The sequence below is a fragment of the Meles meles genome, chromosome 19, assembly GCF_922984935.1.
Source record: "Meles meles chromosome 19, mMelMel3.1 paternal haplotype, whole genome shotgun sequence".
NCBI classification, from domain to species: domain Eukaryota; kingdom Metazoa; phylum Chordata; class Mammalia; order Carnivora; family Mustelidae; genus Meles; species Meles meles.
In genome coordinates, this window is record NC_060084.1 from 14,023,322 (window position 1) to 14,046,994 (window position 23,673).

General features: G+C 49.6%; 3 protein-coding genes across 4 annotated transcripts in view; 1 reads left to right on the forward strand and 2 right to left on the reverse strand.

Annotated features, from left to right (window-relative positions):
- TXNL4B (thioredoxin like 4B) overlaps window positions 1-4,547 on the reverse strand; it is a 30,904-nt gene extending 26,357 nt beyond the window's left edge. For both annotated transcript variants that reach the window (XM_045989006.1, XM_045989007.1), the window contains exons 1-3: window positions 4,394-4,547; window positions 1,585-1,752; window positions 134-285 (exon numbers count right to left, since the gene is read on the reverse strand). In XM_045989006.1, the coding sequence (XP_045844962.1) occupies window positions 134-285; window positions 1,585-1,716 (284 nt within the window). In that variant the 5' untranslated portion in view covers window positions 1,717-1,752; window positions 4,394-4,547. The remainder of the gene's footprint in view (window positions 1-133; window positions 286-1,584; window positions 1,753-4,393) is intronic.
- Window positions 4,548-4,726: 179 nt separating this feature from the next.
- Window positions 4,727-23,597, forward strand: DHX38 (DEAH-box helicase 38). Its single transcript, XM_045988522.1, has 27 exons — window positions 4,727-5,055; window positions 7,354-7,693; window positions 8,040-8,227; window positions 9,142-9,243; window positions 9,779-9,926; window positions 10,084-10,202; window positions 10,364-10,440; window positions 10,880-11,035; window positions 11,538-11,699; window positions 11,889-11,996; window positions 12,372-12,484; window positions 13,992-14,129; window positions 14,537-14,723; window positions 14,859-15,044; window positions 15,422-15,562; window positions 15,746-15,856; window positions 15,946-16,062; window positions 16,245-16,352; window positions 16,765-16,877; window positions 17,551-17,759; window positions 17,849-18,003; window positions 18,430-18,585; window positions 18,685-18,819; window positions 19,006-19,131; window positions 19,648-19,743; window positions 21,602-21,723; window positions 23,129-23,597. Exons 2-27 carry the CDS (start codon window positions 7,371-7,373, stop codon window positions 23,211-23,213), a joined length of 3,681 nt encoding a protein of 1,226 aa, XP_045844478.1. The 5' UTR covers window positions 4,727-5,055; window positions 7,354-7,370; the 3' UTR covers window positions 23,214-23,597.
- Window positions 21,733-23,673, reverse strand: part of PMFBP1 (polyamine modulated factor 1 binding protein 1) — a 51,177-nt gene continuing 49,236 nt past the window's right edge. Inside the window, exon 20 of the mRNA XM_045988523.1 lies at window positions 21,733-22,774. Within this exon, the coding sequence (XP_045844479.1) occupies window positions 22,746-22,774 (29 nt within the window). The 3' untranslated portion in view covers window positions 21,733-22,745. The remainder of the gene's footprint in view (window positions 22,775-23,673) is intronic.

Below are 23,673 nucleotides of genomic sequence, written 5' to 3' on the forward strand. Positions count from 1 at the left end.
CCACGTTTCACATAACAAATGAGTGGCCCAGCTGAGGAAACAGCAGCAGCACAGGCAGGCAGGTGAGTTACGGCAACTACTTGGGTAAAAGCAACTCTCACCGCTATAGTAACTGCAAGTCAATCAGACTTACCCATAATCCACTTTCATATGTTGCCCATTGAAGAAAAACACAGTAGATGGAATATAACTGATGTCAAAATAGTGCGTGTAAACGGGAGTTCGGTCCACATCTACCAGATAAATAGCAGCCATTTTACTCAGGTCAGCAGAGGTCTTAGAAAGCTGCAAAGAGAGAGAGACATGTACATCATAATACGAGAGGCAGTTAAGGTTTCTTCTGTGAAAACTTTTTTACTTGAATATTCTGTTTGAAAGAAATTCCTGGGGTGAGAATCTCTCCTGAGTTCCACATGAGACACAGTATAACCTTATCATTCAGTCTGAGTCTCCTTTGGTAGACTTGTGAGAGGGCCCTGGGTAAAATGAACTCATTCCCACCCCCACTTTTTTAAAGAAAAAAATCTGTTTTTGGTTGTAAAAAGTTTTTATAAACTTTTGGTGAATTTATAAAATCCATGTTCACTTAAACAAAAACAACTCAGAAGTGTGTACTGTACATAGAAATTCCCTCAAATCTCTTCCCTTCCAATCCCCCCATAAATGAAAATTGTAATAAAAATAGTGAAGACTTGCATGGCTGTTATTATGCACTCAGTGTCCGAAGTGCTTTACACTTGGTTAACTCATTTAATCCAGCAACATTCCTAGGACGTTTTTAGAGTCTCCATTTCTTAGATGCAGAAACTGAGGTAACCTGCCTCTAGTCACACAGCTAGTAAGCAATACAGCTGGGACTTGAACTCGGGCGGTCTGGCTCGGTGATATTCCGTCCCCTCTACAGCTGAGGGTATAAGCCTCTGGCCCCTTTCCCCCTCATGTTAACACATCATTTTTTGTTAACACACTCATTTTTAATCACAGTGCTAAATAGTCTTATGCGGGATTCGCACTGTGGGTGGCAGCAAAAGAGATGCTGGGAAGAGATCTCAGTTCTGGGCTAAGTCTCTCTCCGCAATAAACACAGACAGGAATAAACCTAGTCCGTCTCATACTCCCCTCCCTGCTCATCAGAGTCTGCAGATGTGTTATGAAACAAGAGATTATCATCAGGCACACACTGGAGGCAACACACTAGGAAAGCTTATCTGCAGGCAGAGAAAACGAAGTTCAAACCCTAGCTCTTCAGGTGGGGCACTTACCCCTCACCACGGGAGCAGTAATTTTCCCACTGTTGTGGGCACTGAATAAAATAATGTTCACGGATGCTTGTTAATAGTGTTTCTGGTTCTCTACTGCCTTGTTGGTGAAACTGAACTTGGATGGCTGGTGTAGCAGAAGGACATCTAGGACAGACTCAGCATAGTTAGAGCTTTGGGGGCTCAGCTCAGGCCAGTGAAGTGTGCCAACAAATGAAAAGTTGTGTCCCTAGGCCTGGCTGCTCCCTTCCATGTACTTTATAGATACTGAAGTGAGAATACATAGATTTTTAATAAAAACGATTTATTTTAAAAATTCACTTACTATATCATCTAGCTGCAGACAGACAGGATCCTCGTCTCTCCCAAACCTGAGGACCAACACCTTCTCTGCGGTACTTTGTATTGCTTGGTCTACTTCTTTTTTGCTAATTAGCTTGGGCAATAGGAAGCTCATCTTGAGAAATCCCAATAGTAATCCTCACTGTCAGTCCTGAAATACAGTTGCAATATTTAAAGACAGATTAAGTGCACACGTCCTAATTTTTTAAGAAAACATTATTTTTGGAGTAGATTATATACATATATTTTATTCCCAGAGGAAAAAATGGTTTCATACAACACAGGATCAAAAAAGGAAAAGGAAAACACTACATGCACAAATTGGTGGCAAGTCCGTCAGCTTAAAAAGAAACAATATAGAAATGTATGCTGTGAAAAATCTCCCTCCCCATCTCGACTGGCCCCATCTGTACTAGCCTGTTTCTCCCCACACACCCCATAGCTACTTTCTTTAGGTTCTCATGTATCTTTCAGTTTTGTTATGCACTTACAGGAAAATACAAATACGCATTCCTCTGTTTTTTCCCTCTGTTACCCCAAGAACAGCCTATTCTACCTGCCAGTGTGCCAGCAGGAAAAACCGGCATTCTCAAATTTGGTCACTTAAAGAGATTTTCATGAAGGCGGGGTATAGGAAAACAACAGAGGACAGTGCTGTACTTCAGCTAGTAGGAGCAGGGTGCTGTTCCTACCCCTAGGCCTGAAGGGGCCACAGGAGGGAGAAGTGTGTGGTGGGGACCACGGGGTACAGAAGGTCCTTGTATAGGAGGTCGGCCTGCAGTGAAGGGATGCAGCCTCTCTTCTCCCTCCCTCTGATCTCCTGCTCATGCGCCCACTGGCTGACTCGAACTGCAACCAGATGGCAGTGGAGATGCAGAAGGCAGCCCAGTCTCCTGCTCCCAGTTTAGAGAAAGAGGAAGAGTGGAGCTGGAGTGGCAAATGACAGCTGTCCAGCACACATACTTTACTCCTCTGCACTTTGCAGTGTTTCACCTAACATGGGAAGACCTTTCCATATCTCTACAAATGTTGTTACAACAACATACTATTTCGTGCATGGACCGTACATTTAGAAAAAATTGTTAAACATTTTATTTATTTATTGAGAGAGAACAAGAGCATGAGCACAGGGGAGGGGGAGAGGGAGAGGTAGAAGTAGACACCCCTTCTGATCAGGGAGCCTGACAAGAGGCTCAATCCCAGGATCCTGGGAAGATGACCTGAGCTGAAGGCAGACGCTTAACTGAATGAGCCACCCAGGCGCCCCACTACGCATGTACCATACTTTTTAAGTCTTTTATTGATGGCAGTCTTATCTTAAGTCCTGGCTTCAAGATTCTTGGTGCATGCCTTACTAGATGTACCTCACCACATGGCAAACAAATCAATTAAGAAGGGTGTTTGGGACAACCCCACACAAAAAAGTAACAAGTCATAAAACACCGAGATAGAAGGGATCCAATCCAATTCCCTCATTTTATAGACTTGTTTGCTTACAATTTTGATTCTAGCTAAAACAAGGACTAGAATCCAAGTCACCAAATTTCTAGTGCAGTGTTCCCTCTGCTATAATCAGTACCTATTTTTATGGTTAAGAAAGAAACTTTATTTTTTAGTCCATCCATAAGAAACTCCATTGAGAATCTGACATTTTCAGTCTGGTCCCAAAGTAGGTTAATGCTATGAAGAGGGAGGATTTCTTCGTGTGTGTGTGCGTGTGTGTGTGTGTGTGTGTGTGTGTGAGACAAGTCACATTTTAAAATATTAATTAATAAAATTCATATAGGAAATGAAATTATTCCCATAATAAGTCATTCTTTAAACAGGCAAGTTGATTCCCAGAGGGGACCTCATCAAATGTCAGTAGCCGAACAAATTACTTACAAAGGGGAAAGTCAAAGAAAGGATGGACCTATTCCACAAGAATTCAAATAGTACCCCCACTATGATACTGACAAAGAGACGGAAGTGAGGGGAAGGCAAAGCTGTTCCGCGGGGTGAGGGGACCCTATAAATGTTGGAAGGAAGAGAGGAAAACTGATGCCACACCTAAGAATATGTTCATAGCAAAGAACACCAACAGAAGCTTCACTAAAAGAAGAAGCACAAATGGACAAAAATATTTGAAAAGTCAAGCTTTAATAGTAAACAAAAGCAAATTAGAAGATTATTTGACAAAGCCATTAGTTGGTAAAGTGAAACAATAATGCAAGATCGTGAACAGACACACATTTCATGGTGCCCACTGTAATACAGAGAAGCAAAACTTTTCTAGGAAGAAAACAATCTGAGGAACACTTCCATCTCTGAGACTTAATTCGACACGTTCACAAAAATTTATGCAGAAAAAGATATTATCATAATCTTGGTGATGAAAAACTGGAAACACCCTAGATGGCCTAAAAGAAAGGGACTGGAAAAATAAACGATAGTACAGTCCTGCAACATACTATCACACGACCACTGAATATTGTGATACAAATGAAAATGTCAGATACCGAAAAGTTCTCATGGTAAAGAAGTTATAGAACAGTATACGAAGTGTGATTCCACTGCTGTACAAAACCCAATTGTAATACGAATGTATACATTTGCACAGAAAACAACTGGAAATAAATTTCCCCAAACACCATCAGTGGTTATGCCTGCGAGTGAACAGACAGGTGGATTTTATTTACATTGGAGAGAGCGTCTTTCTTTTCCAAAATATTCCACATAATTATACATATATTTAACGACACCTGTGACCAGGCTACTCCTGGCCCATAACTGCTACGGAAAACGATACTTACTTTATTTGTACAAGTCACCTCCCTCTCTTCCACTTCAGGACTGTCCACAACCCTGGCCCCTTCTCCAAACAAACTGGGACGCCGGCGACACCTTCTATGCCAGCGTTAAGCCACAGCAACCCAGCCGCTACTGCTTAGCAACTCTCCGCGTACCACTCAGGAAAACGGAAACGGAAAAAGAAAACGCACAGGCGCAGTAGGTAAACTTGCCGTCGATCTCAATAGTCCAACAAGCGGAAGTGGTTATTCTAGTCTCGTCCACTTTGCCTGGCTTTGGCCGGAAGCTGTAGCGTCACTTCCGCCCTTACTAAATATGACCGACCTCTTTCCCTCACCCTCCTTCTGCTCTCGCCTTTCAGACTAATTGTGATTGGTCGCAACGAGACTCCGCGGTGTCTCTGATCAAAGTCCCAGAGGAGGACACTCTAGCCTTGAGTGCTCGGTCGCTTTCTGTCCCACACTTGGAGGAAAGAACCGGCGTTTTCCGGGCTGCACTCGATGGTATCTTTGGACGGATAGAAGGGATCGCGCGAGGTATTATGGGACAATAATGGCCGCGTTCAAGATTTGTGTCTGGCTCTATAAGGCCTTCTGAGTGAGGGGTGGTGGTGCCGGCGCCCCAGAATCTGGGACACAAGGTCCCGAGAGTCGAGCTTGGTGAGGTGAGTGTCCCTACTTCCTTCCTGACCTGCCCTTCCCTAATCATGGCAGCTCCTGGCGGCGGATATCGGTCCTTCGCTCAGGTTCCTGCCCGGTTTTGCAAAGTCTCATCCCTGTCACCCAACTTGCCTTTCTCGCCTTAGGGACGCTACGCCGGCCAGGCCTGCCCCATCCTTTCTCCTTGATCTGGTCAGATCCTGCTGCCTGGCGCGGCCTCATGGAGGTGCAGGGACGCTGTCCAGGGGTCACCCTGCACCCTTCCTCAGGCTTCTGCATTAGCCCCCTCCCAGGCCCAGTCCGAGCACGAGTAGGGAGCCTGTGTCTTCCTTTTCTCTGTCATAGTGGTATCTTTATTAGGTGATCTCCTGGCCTGGAGGGCGAGGATTTTTGTCTGTTTGTTCTCTCTTCTATTCCTATTGCCCAGAACAGCAACTGGCTCACAGAAGGAAGTCAACGAAAAATTGTTGAATGAGTAAATCTAGTTTTTCGAAATTATTTTTTTTTTTGTATTCTATGTGGCTTCTCTGTCATTAATCATTCTCCAGAATCCAGCCCCTTAACTCCTTATTTCTTCTCAGCATCTAATTAAGTCTTCTCAGACGCCTTGTCCTGGGCTGTTGGTATGTACCTTTGCTGTCTCCAGAAATGTTTGGTTTCCCATTCTCCATTACTCTGTTTAAATTCATTCACCCATTTATTCAGCAAACGTTTATTTTGCTAGGCACTGGGACAGCAACAGCAAGACAGACGAGGTTCTCTTTTTTTCCATTATAGAGTATATTTTCTAGTTCAGACTCTTGCTGAGCAAAACATGTATGTGTTTACCTTCCTATTTAGATAACCTCTCATGCACACAGATGTCACCAATATGCAGCTGTCCCTTTTCTCTTGTGCCTGATGGCATTTTTCAAAATGCAACTCTTGTGTGTATGTTCATGTTATGTGTTCAGTCTGTTTGGCTTTATTTCTCTATAGAGCTGTGCGTGTTAATTATTGCTGGGCAAAACATTCTGGATTCCGGTGGCACCCTACACCTTGACAGTTACTTTGCTTCACTGACTTGTTGAAAGGGGAGTCACCCAAGCACGCAGAAATCAATGTATGTTTATAAATGGATGGGGAGGTAAAGAGGAATTTGTTACAAGTTGAGTGCCAGAACATCTTACAATCACCTTAATACTTTTCGTGAACACCATTTCATAACCTAGTGTTTCTCATCAATATTTTTGGGTAATGTGGTTGCTTAATTGTTATTAAGCAGATTTCAACTGCTGTGAGGTAATTATTTTCTACACAACACAACTGGTGCCAAAAAAGCCATTAGTGTATGGATCACATGGATGGCAGCCTTATACACCAATGTGCCGACTCTACTGTATCTGTAGTTTAAAGGGAGGGAGAGGTAGAACAACTCAGGTAGAAAATTTTGAGCCCCAGCTTGTATACAGGAGCACAGCAAGTAAAATAATATAACACATTTATGTAATGCTATATGTTTACAGAGACCTTTCACATACACTCTAGTAATTAATTCTTACAATAACTCCATGGATTAGATAAAGCAAAAAGTATTTCTGTTTTACAGATATAGAAATTATGCCTAACCAAATATTAAGTTATCTGCTCACAATCATACAAGTAGAAAATGTCAAAATCTTAGGGTGCCTGGGTGGCTCAGTGGGTTAGAGCCTCTGCCTTTGGCTCAGGTCATGATCCCAGGGTCCTGGAATCGAGCCCTGCATCAGGCTCACTGCTCAGTGGGGAGCCTCCTTCCTCCTCTCTCTCTGCCTGGCTCACTGCTCAGTGGGGAGCCTCCTTCCTCCTCTCTCTCTGCCTGCCTCTCTGCCTACTTGTGATCTCTGTCTGTCAAATAAATAAATAAATAAAATCTTTAAAAAAAGAAAAAAGAAAATGTCAAAATCTTGCATTCTAACTGAGGATTCTGACTTAAAATCTAGTGGTGTTTCCCCTATAGTCCCTTTCTAGATGCTGTTATGGTCTAGCAAGTGACCCTTAGTAAGGTCTGTTCTTGCCTGGATGATATCCCCTTGGATCCTGGTGTTTGGTGGGTGTTTGTGTGTATGTGTGTTTCTGACGTGTGTTGGGGTGGGAGTCAGAGGATCTTTTGAGATTGTCAGTGACTTAGTGGAAAGGTCTTGGCAAGAGGTAGCTAAACAAAGCCTGGTCTTGATGGGGAGGTTAATCCCCTGAATATACTTCTAACTTCAGTTATCCTGGATTATAGCAGAGTTGAACCTTCTCTTACATCCAGTACAAAATGGGTTGTCTTCCTTCCACAGACATCCCAGAGCCTGTCATGGAGGATACCAGCGAGGATGCCTCGATTCATCGATTGGAAGGCACTGATATGGACTCTCAGGTTGGCGGTCTTATTTGCAAGACCAAAAGTGCAGCCAGTGAGCAGCATGTTTTCAAGGCCCCCGCCCCCCGTCCTTCATTGCTGGGACTGGACTTGTTAGCTTCCCTGAAACGAAGGGAGCGAGAGGAGAAGGATGATGGGGAGGACAAGAAGAAGTCCAGAATCTCTTCCTACAAGGACTGGGAGGAGAGCAAGGATGACCAGAGGGATGCTGAGGAGGAGGACAGTGACCAAGCTGGCCGACATAGCCGAAAAGACAGGTAAAAGCTTTAGGTTGGGTTGACCCAAAGGGAACGAGAACGGAGGCCAGGAAATAGCATCTCACGTTTATGTCTGTTTTCTAATTGGATGTGTAGATCTTCATGATTTTATTATGATTCTGTAATATTGAAGGTAGATAGGAATTGGTGTTTTCTTCAGATTTGTGGGGAACATTCAAAGGCGACTAAAGAAGAGAGGATGGAGGTTAGAAGTGCTTTGGGTGATTGCCATGAGTAAGCCTGCAGGGTGATAAAGTGGAAAAGGACAGGTCAGCCAGCCAGAGGTCTGGGGGCAAGGTTTTTCTCCCATGGAGGGACCTTTTACCGGTTGCCCTCCCTGTTTCAGACATTATCGGTCTGCTCGGGTAGAGACTCCATCCCATCCTGGTGGTGTGAGTGAAGAGTTTTGGGAACGCAGTCGGCAGAGAGAGCGGGAGCGGCGGGAGCATGGTGTCTATGCCTCGTCCAAAGAAGAAAAGGATCGGAAGAAAGAGAGATCACGGGACCGAGACTGTGACCGCAAGAGAGACAGAGGTAACTGGTCGGCATCGTTCATATAGTTCTGAGCGGAGCCATCGATAGGCCAGTCATGATTGGGCATTCTGGGCAGAGCAGCCCGGTTAAACATTTGAATTAACATGTTAGCCTTTTTCCTGTTGCAGGAGTTTTTCTAATGCCCAATAATTAGGGAGCCCTGTTGGTTTTGATTGTGTCAGGGTTAGGAATAGCAGGCAGCTTAAGAATTGTTACTTGCGGGGCGCCTGGGTCGCTCAGTGGTTTAAGCCTCTGCCTTCGGCTCAGGTCATGATCCCAGAGTCCTGGGATCGAGTCCCGCATTGGGCTCTCTGCTTGGCGGGGAGCCTGCTTCCTCCTCTCTCTGCCTGCCTCTCTGCCTACTTGTGATCTCTCTCTGTCAAAAAAATAAATAACATCTTAAAAAAAAAAAAAAGAATTGTTACTTGCAACAAAGCTGCTTTGCTTGAGTGTGTGCTCCTCGTTTTGTTACAGTTGGTGATACAGGTGATAACAGGTAATGTGTACAAGAAGCCAGAATTTACAGCAGTGCTGGTGACAGAGAAAGGACAGTGCTGTGGAGCAAAGCTAGACATAAAATCCAACGCTGGCTTTGCTTAGTGTTGTTTTAAGTTTTATAGCATATACACTTGTAACTATTAAACAGCTATCCACTGTAGACTTGTAACTATTGTTTTTTGAATTCTTGCAGGAAAATAACTGTTACTGTGAGTTTGAAACTTTCTAGCCAGTAACTATTTTTTCCCCTTGAGAGAATGGGGATATGTGAGTTTCAGGAGCCCATGGATCGCATTAGAACAGTGCAGGTTGCACCTGTGAGTGAGTGGGAAGGCCTGTCCTTTCTCTAGGGTGAAGACGGGTGGAAATTAGGATGGGACACATATATCCTAAGCTCTGTGTGTGGCTCTTGGCAGATGAGCGGGATAGAAGCAGACACAGCAGCAGATCCGAGCGAGATGGAGGGTCAGAGCGCAGCAGAAGAAATGAACCGGAGAGCCCGAGACACCGACCTAAAGGTAGACTGAGCCATCGCTTGTGACTTGTGAGGGGTCGAGTGTATAAAAGGCGGGGTGAGTGACTCCTGTCCTCAGTTGACTTGCTGTGGGCAGAGTCAGAATTGCTGATTTCACGGTGAACCTCTAGGAATATTTGGTTCTGAGTCAGGTGGGGACGCCTTGGACCTGGCGAGAAGGATCTGGTCCTTTAAGCTGATAGGCCAGTTGGCTGAATGGCCAGTTTGCCAAATAGAGGAAAGAATAGGGAGCTGGAAAAGAGGATTTATTAAAAATAATTATTTATATCTACGAGGAGTATGTTTGCTGAGAGAAATTGGCTGTTCTTTCAAATAAACATACTTAAAAAAAAGGAAAAATGTAATAAACCCATGAAAACGAGACCATTAAAATCCAGGTATGTTTAAAAACTTACCTGTTACAAATAGATGTAAAGTTTATGCATAGCAGAAGAAAGAAATTTGGGGAATTGACTTTGGCGGACAGCTCTAGAGCCTAAGTTAGATGTTTCCTGTGGTTGTGTTCTTTGTGGCCCCAGATGCAGCTACTCCTTCAAGGTCTGCCTGGGAGGAAGAGGACAGTGGCTATGGCTTCTCAAGGCGCTCGCAGTGGGAATCCCCATCTCCAACACCTTCTTACCGGGATTCTGAGCGGAGCCATCGACAGTCCAGTCGTGATCGGGATAGGTGACGTTCTGGGCAGAGCAGCCCTGTTTCTCTGGGTGGGTGGCAAAGGGTGGACGTGAGGAGGGCAAAGGGGTCTGGGCTGGGAAAGCAGATGGCCGCTGGGGAGCACGTCTCAGCCTAGTGACTGCTCAGTGCTGCTGCTTCTGCTGCTGCCCAGGTCTGTGCGGAGCAGGTATTCGGATGACACACCTCTGCCAACCCCATCCTACAAATACAACGAGTGGGCCGATGACAGAAGACACCTGGGCTCCACGCCCCGTCTGTCCAGGGGCCGAGGTAAGGCAGGGAGGCGGGAGGAGGCAGGAAGGCAGGATGACTCGTCCCAGTGAGGTCGAGCACAGCTGGACTTGGGAGCAGTGCAGCTCTGCAGGGCTCTTGGCATCCGCCGGGAAAAAACTGGGGTCACTGGGACTGACCTGCTACGTGTTCTCCTTCAGGACGACGTGAGGATGGTGAAGAGGGAATTTCGTTCGACACCGAAGAGGAACGGCAGCAGTGGGAGGATGACCAGAGGGTAAAAACTTGACATCTTCGAGGGACTGAACGAGGGCTAGTGGCCCTCCGTAGGGAGTGGGCCATGAGTGAAGCTCCAGTGGAACTGGACTTTGGTGAGGGAGCTTAACCGGTCAGGTTCAGGAGCTGAGCCCTATGCAGTCCTGAAGTCCTGGAATCTGTTCACGGAGGCACAGGCTCCTGCACCAGCTCCTTCACCAGACACGGGGCCGACCCAAGGTTTTAGTTGAGCGCTGGTGCCACCGTGTGGTAAATGTAGGAAGTGCCGTCCCGAATCCGCACCCCGAGTTCTCCAGATGGCTCATCTCCTAGTAGGGCGGCCCTTACCTGGCTCCATCATTCCACCAGCGACTTCTTCCCAGACATCTCTTCTCTGGCCTTGTCATTTACGTACACTCCAACTGTCCCTTGTTCTCATTGCCTTGTCCCCTGTGTTGCAGCAAGCGGACCGGGATTGGTACATGATGGATGAGGGATACGACGAGTTCCACAACCCCCTGGCCTACTCCTCCGAGGATTACGTGAGAAGGCGGGAGCAGCACCTGCATAAGCAGAAGCAGAAGCGCATTTCAGCTCAGCGGAGGCAGATCAACGAGGTGGGCGGCCCACAGTAGTCGGAGCCGACTCAGCTGGCGTCGGGGCCACGCCGTGGTGGCACGGCTCGCCTCCTGGTCACTGATGTACCCGGTGTCGCTGTACCTCTGGAGGCAGAGGAGGGGTGGGCTTCAGATAACTTCCAGCTCCTAACTTCCCTCTTCTGCAGTCCTTCCTCGAGGGCTGCCATGGATGGGAACTGATAGGGTGGGTTCTGGCTCTGTGTTCTTGGTGTCTCTGACTGGGGCTGGGGACACTCGCCATGCGTCTGTTTGTATAGAGGTTCTGACTTAGGTATCAAGGGCTGCTGCTTAGAAAAAATACTGCTGGTGATTTGGGATCAGCAACTCTGCTCTCTAAGGAGCTGCAGGGTACAGAGGCCCGGGACATCTCTGTGGCATCCCCTGGCCCTTCTCTTAGGACTTGATGAGTGGACTTGCCAGTGACCTTTCAGGATGCCTTTTGGTTGCAGTCTGAGCGTGGCCTCCTGTTGTGTTGTCACAGGATAACGAGCGCTGGGAGACCAACCGCATGCTCACCAGCGGGGTGGTCCATCGGCTGGAGGTGGACGAGGACTTCGAGGAGGACAGTGCGGCCAAAGTGCATTTGATGGTGCACAACCTGGTGCCTCCTTTTCTGGATGGGCGCATCGTCTTCACCAAGCAGGTGAGGCTCCCGGGGCCCGAGAGGAGCCAGCTCAGGTAGAACTGAAGTGAAAAAAGAAGAGAGGAGAAAAAAGGCCCCTTGCCTGATGGGGTAGCAGTCTGTTCCATTTCCTGGGGCTGCTATGAAGTGGACCTTTCCGTTGAGTTAACCATTAGTGGGGAATTTCTCTTTTTCCTCAACCTTTTGCAGCCAGAGCCTGTGATTCCAGTCAAGGATGCCACTTCTGACTTGGCCATTATTGCTCGAAAAGGCAGTCAGACAGTGCGAAAGCACAGGGAACAGAAGGAACGGAAAAAGGTTGGTTTCTTGTCATTGGGGGTTGGGCTGTCTCTTGTGGGTGTGGGTTTTTTGTTTTTTGTTTTCTTTTGGTCTTTTTTCTTTTTAGAAAAATTGTAGTAGATCTCCCAGGTAGGGTTCTTGTTGGAAGTTCGATGATACTCCCGGAGCAAGAGCAAGCCTTTGGAGGAGGGCGCTGTGTTCTTCCACCATGGCCTTAGTGAAGACAACCGCAGGGCCTGATGCTCGGGGAGCTGGAGGTTGAAATGTGGAAGCAGGCTCAGCACCGCTGCTCCTTGTGGGGATTCACCACCTGCTGGGTGCAGCGTCTTGTCAAGTGGGATTAATTTTCCAATGACCGAAATTGTGTTACATGACGTTTGGTATTTTTTTCAGGCTCAACACAAACACTGGGAGCTGGCTGGAACCAAGCTGGGAGACATCATGGGTGTCAAAAAAGAGGAAGAGCCAGATAAAGCTCTGACAGAAGACGGTAAAGTGGACTATAGGTAGGAGTCCTGGTCGGCAACGAGCTGTCTCCAACGAGGACACTTGCTGGGGAATGGATAGAATTTGTGTTTTGTGAATAGGAAAATCATGTCACTTCGGGTCTTCCGGTCCCTTCTGGTCCCTTCCTCCTGCTCTTTCTCTTCTACCATCTGCGGGTTTTCCAAGATGTTCTTCCTCTTGCCTCCACTGCTACTGCGGTAGGCCACCCTGCCTGCCGGCCTTGAACACCTCACACGTACGCACGCCCAGAGGTCTCATGCCAGTCCCACGGGGTAGGTGCTGTCCTTCCCGTGTCCTGTGTGCAGCAGATGAGGTCCAGGGAGGTTGACTGGTTTGAGGTCACCTGGCTGATACATGGCGGTTTGATGATGATCCCTGGACAGCGGGACTTGGAGCCCAGTATCTTAGCTACTCTGCGTCAGTGTGTTTCCGATGTTCAGTACGGGAGGGTGGGGTTTGTCCCCTCAGATTTCCGTTTAATGGAAGGAGGAATTACTTTTAACAGTGGTTTGAACATTGAAAGGATTGTCTTGTCAGAGAGAGGCATCCCCGTTCATAGAGGTTTTTAAACAGGTGGTAAAGAGCTGCTTATTGGGGTTCCCACTGTGGGTAGGTGACTGGATTCAAATGTCCCTGGTGAGTCTCTGTCCTCTGAACATTCTAAGGGCTTGCCGAAGCGGCATCCGAGTGAATAGTCCTCTGTACCCCTGTGAGAAATGACCCAAGTGAGAAGTCGGTACGACCGGTCAGCCCTTGTTAGCCTGTAGTTCATGCAGTCCCATAGGCGTTGACTGTTAGCTGACCAGGAGCGACGGTGGAGTCAGAAATACCCGTGGGGTGGGCCTGCCGGGGGTCCAGTCTCTCGGGGGAGGGCGAGTGGCAGAGCTGTGGACTTCGGCAACACCGAACCGCTCTCTCTCTGCCGTGCAGTCTGGGGAGACTCACGTAGTACTTTTGAGTCTAGGGCTGTGTGTGTGTGTTGGATACTTGCGTCCTTTCACTGAAAGCTGTTGGTCAGGACTCAGTGGGTGTGTTTGTTCTCGCAATTCTTTGAAAATGAAGCTGCTCAGACTATGCGGTCCTGCCCAGAGGAGAGAGAAGGGGTCTGAGCCGGGTCTGGACACTGTAGCCTCGCCTCCTCCTTTCAGCCCTTTGCGCATCGTGCCCAAACCGCCCCTGGTGTTCTGTCCGAGATCCCGAGCTGGTGGGCAAGCTCTTTAGGGCTGAGATTTGGCCCGTTTGCTAATCTGAGTTCCTGCGCGTCATACTGAGCCCTGTACTTGAGGGTGTTGCGGATGTTGTGGCTTCTCAGGCAGCAGTGGCAGTCCCTGAGGCAGAGGACGGGAGCAGCATGTCAGGTTGCCTGGCTGCGCGGGGGTCTCAGAGCTTTCTTGTGTCTTGTTGAGGTAGTTCTCGTTCTGGGGTGTCGGAAGACGGGCGGGAGCCCACTGAGGAAGAACGGTGTAGGAGATTGTGCAGGGTGATTGGGCTCCTTTGTGTTCTCAGGACAGAGCAGAAGTTCGCAGATCACATGAAGAAAAAGAGCGAAGCCAGCAGCGAGTTTGCCAAGAAGAAGTCCATTCTGGAGCAGCGACAGTATCTGCCCATCTTCGCTGTGCAGCAGGAACTTCTGACTATCATCAGGTGATTCCTTCCTGGGCCTGGGACAGCCACTGTTGAGTCGGGGTCCCCTTTGTCTCTTGAATTTACTCAGTAGCTCTTCTGCTTTGGGGCGTTGCATCTGATGGAGAACACGAAGAATTTTTTCTTATCTGACACGGTGCTCTTGGCTTCTTTGGCCAAAGCAGACAAGACAGCATTGCTTTGTTGCAGTTCACTTGTTTAACTGCCCCCCCCCCCCCCGCCCCCAGTCTTCTAGACTTTTTAGGTGGCGTTTCGGTTCTGGGCTGTTATCCCAGGGAAATCCACCTTTCCAAGCAGGCTGCTCCTTGGATAGTGATGTGGGCACAGGACATGGCCCTATCTTCTCAGAGGCTCCCCGGTGGCCTTCCACTCAGCATGACTTGCCGTTCACCTTCTCTGCCTTGTAGAGATAACAGCATCGTGATCGTGGTCGGAGAGACAGGGAGCGGCAAGACCACTCAGCTGACGCAGTACTTGCATGAAGACGGTTACACGGACTACGGGATGATCGGGTGCACCCAGCCTCGCCGTGTGGCTGCCATGTCTGTGGCCAAGAGAGTCAGTGAAGAAATGGGGGGCAACCTTGGTGAGGAGGTGAGTGGGCGTGAGAGCTGAGCCGTGTGGCTTCCATCTGGCTGAGCTGATCTGCTAAGGCCAGGACCCAGCACAGGGTGTGCCAGCCGTGACCTGGGGCCCAGGGCTTCTGAGCCCTTTCTCTCTGACCTTCAGGTGGGTTACGCGATCCGCTTCGAAGACTGCACGTCAGAAAACACCTTGATCAAGTACATGACGGACGGGATCCTGCTCCGGGAGTCGCTCCGGGAAGCGGACCTGGATCACTACAGTGCCATCATCATGGACGAGGCCCACGAGCGCTCCCTCAACACTGACGTGCTCTTTGGGCTGCTCCGGGAGGTGAGGGCTTTGGGGTACACTCCGTCTGCGCCCTTGGGGCTTTGAGCAGCGCGCTGTTGGTAGTGACCCAGGTGCTGCAGGTGGGCTTGGGCTCTCGCCTGGGAGGCTGAGGGGTTCTCTGACAGGCCAGAGTGTCCCCCGAGGCCTCCAGGTTGCCAGGCTCAGACCTGGTGTTGTAGTTCACTCTGTTCTTGCTCAGCTGAGATTGAATGCATTCCAATAGTTCTCTTGGCTGTGGCTTCCTGGCTTCAGTCTTCAGGATTCTTAAGAGTCTAATGTGCCAGTCCATTAGCTTTGGCCTCTGTTTCATTTGGGGGTAATGTTGGGCACTGAGGGTTTCGAATCTCAGGAAGCCTCACACTGACCTTTTTTCTTAGGTGGTGGCTCGGCGCTCAGACCTGAAGCTCATCGTCACGTCAGCCACTATGGATGCAGAGAAATTCGCTGCCTTTTTTGGGAATGTTCCCATCTTCCACATCCCTGGTCGTACTTTCCCTGTTGACATTCTCTTCAGCAAGGTACTGAGGCTTCCTTTTTGAACCAGTCCTGACCTCTGATGAGAACCCAGCCCTGTCCGTAGCCCTGAACATATCCCACTCTCCAGCCCCACACCAGTGACTGGCCACCAGTTCCCAGAGGGGTGCCAGCCTGCATTTCCCTTGATAACTGCCCTCTGACTGTGTCCCTGGCTGGTGTTGCAGACCCCGCAGGAGGACTACGTGGAGGCCGCAGTGAAGCAGTCCTTACAGGTGCACCTGTCAGGGGCCCCTGGGGACATCCTTATCTTCATGCCTGGCCAAGAGGACATTGAGGTGTGTGCCTTGGTCATGACTGTGATGAACGGATAGTGCCCTGCCTGTGAGGGGCTCTGGTGTCTCATGGCTCCACTCTCTGCCATCAGGTGACCTCAGACCAGATTGTGGAACATCTGGAGGAACTGGAAAATGCACCTGCCTTGGCTGTCCTGCCCATCTACTCCCAGCTACCATCCGACCTCCAGGCTAAAATCTTCCAGAAGGTGCAATAGCAAGAAAGTCTGTCCTGGGTCCCCACCTTTTGGTCTCCCTGGATTCTCCCCAAGGAGGCCGAAAGAGAGAGGGTGTTACTTTTCTGGCAGGGGTGGGGGTGTTCTTTCCCTGTAAAGTCTTTCCTACCTGCGGGCCTACAGCCTGCTCTCCTGTACATCCTGCCCGGCTCTAGGCTCCAGATGGAGTTCGGAAGTGTATCGTTGCCACCAACATTGCTGAGACGTCTCTGACTGTCGATGGCATCATGTTTGTTATTGACTCTGGTTATTGCAAATTAAAGGTAAGGAAAGACACGGGCAGTGGGGCCCTGGGACGTCACAGTAACTCAGTCGGGGGAGGGCAGGCCCTGGGTCCTCAGCCCATAGAGGCGGGATGGACTCAGAAGTGCTGGTACTATTTCAGAGGCTAACATCTGAGTGCTGATTTTGCCGTGCACTTGACCGATTTAATCCTAGTGATAGCACCACGAAGTAGATGATTTAGTAACTCAGTAGAGATTACAGAGCTGATATTTGTAGGGGAGATTTCCTGGCTTCAAAATAAGTTTCCTGGCTTCAAAAGGATGGCCGCTGGCATTGCTAAAACACCACGCTCTGTGATGTATAGCAGCCTGGGCTGTCTTTGTCTCAGAGCTGCCTCTCCTTTGCCCTTGCTCTCTCCTTTATCAGCCCTTTACTGTCTCCCCTCCCAAGGTCTTCAACCCCAGGATTGGCATGGATGCTCTACAGATCTACCCCATCAGCCAGGCCAATGCCAACCAGAGGTCGGGGCGTGCTGGCCGGACGGGCCCAGGTCAGTGTTTCAGGTAGGAGCCCTGTGCTAGCCTGCTTTCTGGGGCAGTACCAGGATTGCGGAGTGTGGAGCTGGGGCAGTGGGTGCTGGACTGTGATTCCGCACAGGGATGCCGGCCCCAGGATCCCTGAGGCTGGGCGCTGGTGGCAGGACTGCCACCGGTTGGTCTTCTCATCATCCCCTGCCGAGCGGAAGCAGCAGCCTTTTCAGGCACCTGTGAGGTGTGAGTGGCTTTGGGTTTCAGGCAGCCCTGAGTGGCAGTGAAGCCCAGGGCACTTCCTTCGAGGGTAGAGATGAACAGATTATGGGGTTCTGCAGGAGTTTTCTTTATCATTACTTCTAATTTTTAGAAATACTCAATACAGAAATCCAGAAAGTACAGGAAACGGTAAAGAAAACAAAAGTAAGACATGATTCTAGTCCCAGGCTCATTGGTTCCAGAAATAAATCACACGTGTAGGAGACTCCGGCAGAAGCGTGAACTGGCGGGACTGAATTTTGAATGGGTGGAAGTGCGGGATGAAGGGGAAGTTGGCCTCCGTCCCCATGGCTTTCAGCTCTTCCAGCCTTTCCGGGGTGCGGGCACTGGGGAGAGTTGAGCAGCACAGCTCGTCCCCCGGGGGGGATGCCCGCGCAGGCGTTGGGCCTGTTGGAGACTCAGCAGGGCCTGGTATTCTCCCTGGCAGGCTCTACACCCAGAGCGCCTACAAGAACGAGCTCCTGACCACCACGGTGCCTGAGATCCAGAGGACCAACCTGGCCAACGTGGTGCTGCTGCTCAAGTCCCTCGGCGTGCAGGACCTGCTGCAGTTCCACTTCATGGACCCGCCGCCTGAGGACAACATGCTCAACTCCATGTATCAGCTCTGGATCCTCGGGGCCCTGGACAACACTGGTGCGCGGGCCCCGGCGGCTGGGAGAGAGATGGGGTTCTCTCTCGACCTCACTGCGTCCCCTCAATGTCCGGATTTGCCCCTCTCCCAGGTGGTCTGACCTCCACGGGTCGGCTGATGGTGGAGTTCCCACTGGACCCGGCGCTGTCCAAGATGCTGATTGTGTCCTGTGACATGGGCTGCAGCTCGGAGATCCTGCTCATCGTGTCCATGCTCTCCGTGCCGGCCATCTTCTACAGGCCCAAGGTGGGGACGTGGTGTCCCGTGCTTCTACCCCAGCAGCCACAGCGCAAGTCATGGGGCTTGAGGAAGGACTAGAGGGAACTGGTTTCTTCTTGGGTTATTAACATGGGCTGGAGGGACAGGAGTCAGAACTTTCAAAGAACAATCTTGCTGTTTTCTGGTAAGCAGTTTGGGGTGAGGGCAAGCCTGGGCTACATGAGGGGTTCTCAGAGAGTGATTTGGGAATCGGCAAGAGTGTTTTTTATCTTCCAGTGTAGTATCTCAGCCCTCAGGTTTTAGAGTAAGTATTTTGTTAAAAGCTACGTTATTTTCCGTGTTGTCGGGGTCACATATCGATGTGTTTGAAGTTGTGTGTGCAGGCAGGTTCAGGGTCTTCTCAGAGGGCCTGGACTGCCTGTGCTCAGAGTAAAGGTCCTTTTTCCTTTCTAGGGCCGAGAGGAGGAGAGCGACCAGATCCGGGAGAAGTTTGCTGTCCCCGAGAGTGATCATTTGACCTACCTGAATGTCTACCTGCAGTGGAAGAATAATAATTACTCGACCATCTGGTGTAATGATCATTTTATCCATGCCAAGGCCATGCGGAAGGTAGGGGCAGTAGCCCAGACGAGCAGGATGTTGGGGTGAGGGGTGGTCGGGAGCAAGAGGGGAGGGCTCGCTCCTTCTCTGCTCCGTGTCCTGCTCTAGGTCCGGGAGGTACGGGCTCAGCTCAAGGACATCATGGTGCAGCAGCGGATGAGCCTGGCCTCGTGTGGCACTGACTGGGACATCGTCAGGAAGTGTATCTGTGCAGCCTATTTCCACCAGGCGGCCAAGCTCAAGGTGAGCCAGGAGAAGCCTGGTTGTGGCCCCTTCCTGGCCTGGTAATTGTTCCAGAGCAAAGTTCTTTCTCATTGTCCAGTCCTACAGATCTGGGCTTTCCCCACCAAGGCCCTGTGTCAAGACGAGGGATGCAGTGGCTGCCCACAAGAGGCGTGATTTCTTGATGTGGTTACATCTCTTCCCTAGGGAATTGGGGAGTATGTGAATATCCGGACAGGGATGCCCTGCCACCTGCACCCCACCAGCTCTCTCTTTGGAATGGGCTATACCCCAGACTATATAGTGTATCATGAACTGGTCATGACCACCAAGGTGAGTCTTTTCTGACACAGCTTGCATGACGTAGGCTTACCGGGCTGGGCCAGGCCTCTGTAACCCTTCCTTGCCTTCCAGTAGGAGCTTTGAGCTTGGGAGACTCGAGGCCACATGTGTTGCTTTGAGGGGAGTTGAGAGACTGGTTTTCAGTTGGGTTTGGGGGAGGCTTATGTAGAATTAATCTTTAGATGACAGTGGCCTCAGCTGCGCCAGTGGATTGTTTCCTGCTTCCTGCCTGGGTTAAGCAACCCCTCGTGGCGTCATGAGAAGGGCTTTCTGAGGGTCTGCGCCTTTTCTCTTGGATACTAGGGGGCATGTTTTCAAGCATGGGAGAAATTTGCATGGGAGAAAGGATTAAAATTCCAGTGTCTAGGGCTGTCTGCCTTTTTCAGCCTCAGAGGGCTGGGGGTCAGTCCCTTCCTACATATGTCGTAATTGTGGAGCTGCCGTGGAAAGCACAGCGCAAGCATTGGGCCTTCTGTGATGACCACTTTGTGATCCTTCCGCCTGCAGGAGTACATGCAGTGTGTGACTGCCGTGGATGGAGAGTGGCTGGCGGAGCTGGGCCCCATGTTCTACAGTGTGAAACAGGCGGGAAAGTCTCGGCAGGTAAGGGTCCTGCAGGTTCCATGGAGGTTTTGTTTGCCTCCATGGGTGGGACCCATTTTTTGCTTAGCCTGGTATTGAAGACATGTCATCATCTGACTCCTACCTTCCTTACGTCTCTCTCAAACAATGTAAGCTGGGATCAAGCCAGATTGGTCTGTTAGATTTGCCCCATCTGCTCCAGTTGCTTGCTTGGCTGAGCTTTTTTTTCTTTCTTTTTTTTCCTTTTTATGATTTTATTTATTTATTCTGAGGGAGTAGGGACAGGGAAAGAATTTCAGGCAGACTCCGCCTTGAGCTTGTAGCCCAATGCTGGACTTGATTCCATGACACTGAGACCATGACCTGAGCTGAAATCGAGAGTTCGATGCTTAACCAACTGGGCCACCCAGGCCTTTAAAAAAAAACAAAAAACTTATTATTAGAAAGTCCAAATATTCATAAAAGCATAAAAAACAGTATAGGGAGTCATCATGAATTCATCACCTGCTTGCCATAATGATCAATGTTGGTCAGTCTTGTTTGGCTTATTCCTACCCTCCTCTGCACACTCATTTTTTTTTTCCTGGAAAAATTGTAAAGTGCATTTCAGACACATTATTTCACCAACATAAACTTGAGTAAGCATCTTGTTTAAAACTTCCTTGTTTTTAAAATGTCACTTTGTTTTTAAAATGTAACTTTTGTGCCATTATCGTTTAGCAGAATTAACCCTTAATATTATCTAAGTTTCCAGATTTTATTCATATTTCTCCTTTTATCCCAAAGATAATTGATCTGGGGGCGCCTGGGTGGCTCAGTGGATTAAGCCGCTGCCTTCGGCTCAGGTCATGATCTCAGGGTCCTGGGGTCGAGCCCCGCATCGGGTTCTCTGCTCCGCAGGGAGCCTGCTTCCTCCTCTCTCTCTGCCTGCCTCTCTGCCTACTTGTGATCTCTCTCTCTGTCAAATAAATAAATAAAATCTTTAAAAAAAAAAAAAAAAGATAATTGATCTGCTTGGATTAGGATCTGAACATGACAATTAGTTGTTATGTGTGTTAAGTCTTTTATTCTAGAGCATGCTCTGCCCCCATTCTTTATAATGGCATTGATTTATTGGAGAAACCAGGTCACTTCTAGAATGTTCCACGTTCTGTATTTGGTTAGTTGCTTTTTCATGATGGTGTTTAACTTGTGCGTCTATTCCATGTTAATTTTATATACCAGAAATTAATCTCAAGGCCTGATAGGATTCAGGTTTAGCTGTTTTGGGCAAAGATGCATAAATGCATGTGGTGTTGTGAACGTCCTTCTAGATCTTGTCAGGAAGCACATCAGGTCTGCTGGTCCCACTTTTGAGGATGCTAAGCTTGATCAGTGGTTCTGCCCGATCCCGCCAGCAGAAGTTCTTTAGCTGCTGCTCCGTCTCCCCGTGGTCTTACTGTCCATGGACAGCGACTGCCTAGAGCTAGGATTCAGGGCCACGGAAGGTGGCAGGGCTCCTGCTTCTCCTCTTGTCAGTACTGTCTGCGTTGGGCTGGCACCGATCTTCCTTGTGCGTGTTTTTCCCAGGCAGGGGGTCATGTCTCCCTAGTTTCCTGTACCTCCTGGCATCACTGCGCACTTGTAAGAGAGTGAAAGTACTTACTGAATGGAGTGGAAGGCATGACAGGGTTCGGACTGAGTTGTGCAGTGTCTGGCTTGACTCAATGAGGAGAATAGGCTTCAGCCTCAAAAGACAAGGCAGCCTTAGTGTTGGGGCAGAGAGCCATATGGCCCCAGCCCTGGAAGCTGACCGAGAGAACACAGCACCTGGCTTGTGGCAGGGTGTGGATGAGGCCTCTTCACCCGCCGGTCCCCGGTCCATCTCTCACTTTTCTAGGAGAACCGCCGACGGGCCAAAGAGGAGGCGTCTGCCATGGAGGAGGAGATGGCGCTGGCTGAGGAGCAGCTGCGAGCCCGGCGGCAAGAGCAGGAGAAGCGCAGCCCCCTGGGCAGTGTCCGGTGAGCTTCGGCCTCGGAACCCTGGCTGGGATGGAGCCTGTCTGTGGGAGGCTCTGGGGACCAGCCTGAGAGACGGAGCAGGTCCCGACGCAGGGTTGCAATCTAAGACAGGTTGCGGTAGGGCTGAATGGTGACAGAAGTTGACCGGTCCCACATGGAGGCATGGGAGGAGTTCCAGACACACTGTCTCCGGTGGTGATGTGTCTGCAACTCCTGGTCCGTCATGTTGTTCTATGGCCTGCGTTTGGCTGGAGAAGTTCCAGCTTCACTGACAAGCGAGGACTTGGAAATCACGGTGGGGACTGGAGGGGAGCCCGGGAGCCTTGGAGCCTTGGTTTCTGTGTCTCTGCTGGCCCGGAGTTGGCTCAGACTTCACAGGTGAAGGGCACAGTTTTCTGCAAGCCTGCCTTCACTTCAGACCCCAGCTGCAAGTTGGGGGGTTGCCAAAGGTCACTCTTACTTCTGACCAATTTGCAACAAATTTGGGGGTCCCCAAGGACTCCCCCACTTTCGGTAATTTTCTAAAATAACTCATAGAACTCAGGAAAGTACTGTGTTTATGATTACAGTTTTATTATAGCCAAAGGATCCAAATCAGAACCAGCCCAAGGGAGGGACGCAGAGAATGAGGTCTCTGACGGTCCCGCATGTGAAGCTTCCATTGTTCTCAGGGCCCCACGACCCTCCTGGCGTGTGGGGTGTGATAGTATGCACAGAGCATTGCTGGCCAGGGAAGCTGCCGTGTCCAGAGCTTCAGTGTCCAGCGTTTTATTGGGGTTTCATTCATGGGCGTGAATGGTTGAGTAAACATCCATGTGGTTGACTCACTCCCCAGCCTCCTCCTTTCCACAGAGGCTGGGCTGATACCACAAGGTCACATTACAGCCCTGAATCATCCTGAATCATCTCGTTAGGAGAAATTATTAGATGTGGTCTGAGGGCCCACCGGGAGTAACAGAGACATTCAATCCCATGGGTTTAGGGATTACCTCCCAGGACATGGGGACAGATGCATGGGTGGTTCATTGGTAGAATTCTCGCTTGCCAGCACCTGGGCGCAAAGGCCATTTAGATTCTTTATTAGACAGATGGAGTGGCAGCCTGGTGAGGTGACTAGAAGGCTGCTTCCACAGCTCACCTAGGAGGTATGAAAGGATTTATTAAAAGAGCTACCTCCCAACAGTCCTTGGTGGATATTAGAATGAGGTGATATTTTATTCTGTTCCCCATTACAAATGAGAAAGGCAGCGGGGGTGGAAATGTGTTGGAGGAGAAGACCTTGCAGTCCCAAAGCCTGCTTACACAGGGCTTAGAAACAGCAAGGCCTTGGGCTCCTCGGCCTCCTGGGCATCCTGGTTGGAGTGAGCAGCCGCGTGATTCCTCATCCCTCTTTCTGTGTCTCCAGGTCTACAAAGATCTACACTCCAGGCCGGAAGGAGCAAGGCGAACCCATGACCCCTCGCCGCACACCAGCCCGCTTTGGGCTCTGAGCTGCAGAGGATGCAGCCGTGTATGGAGTCCTGAGCCCCATGGCTAGAGCACCTGGGGCCTGCCACCAAACCCCTTCATCTGCGTGCTTTCATCTGTGTACGTCATGGCCCCTGGGGGAGGCTGCGGCAGGGGCCAGCTCTGCAGCGGGGAGGAAGAGTTCCTCAGTGCAGCCCGGGGTGCAGAGCAGCAGAGAGTGGCCAGGGCTGTGAGAGGGGGCCGGACCCATCGTATCCAAATAAACCATTCCCGGGATGCTTGGTGTATAAATGACGTGGCCATGACTATGGTTTTTTAAATTCTGTGTAAAGCAGCAAAATAGAGCTAGAGGGAATTGTAATTTGGTTATAATTCAGGATTTGGAAATAAATTTATTGTTTGTAAAATGTTATTGCATTTCAGACTGTTCCTTTTTCCCTCACTGCCCTAAATCCCGTAATAGGTAAGAAGATGGGCAGGACT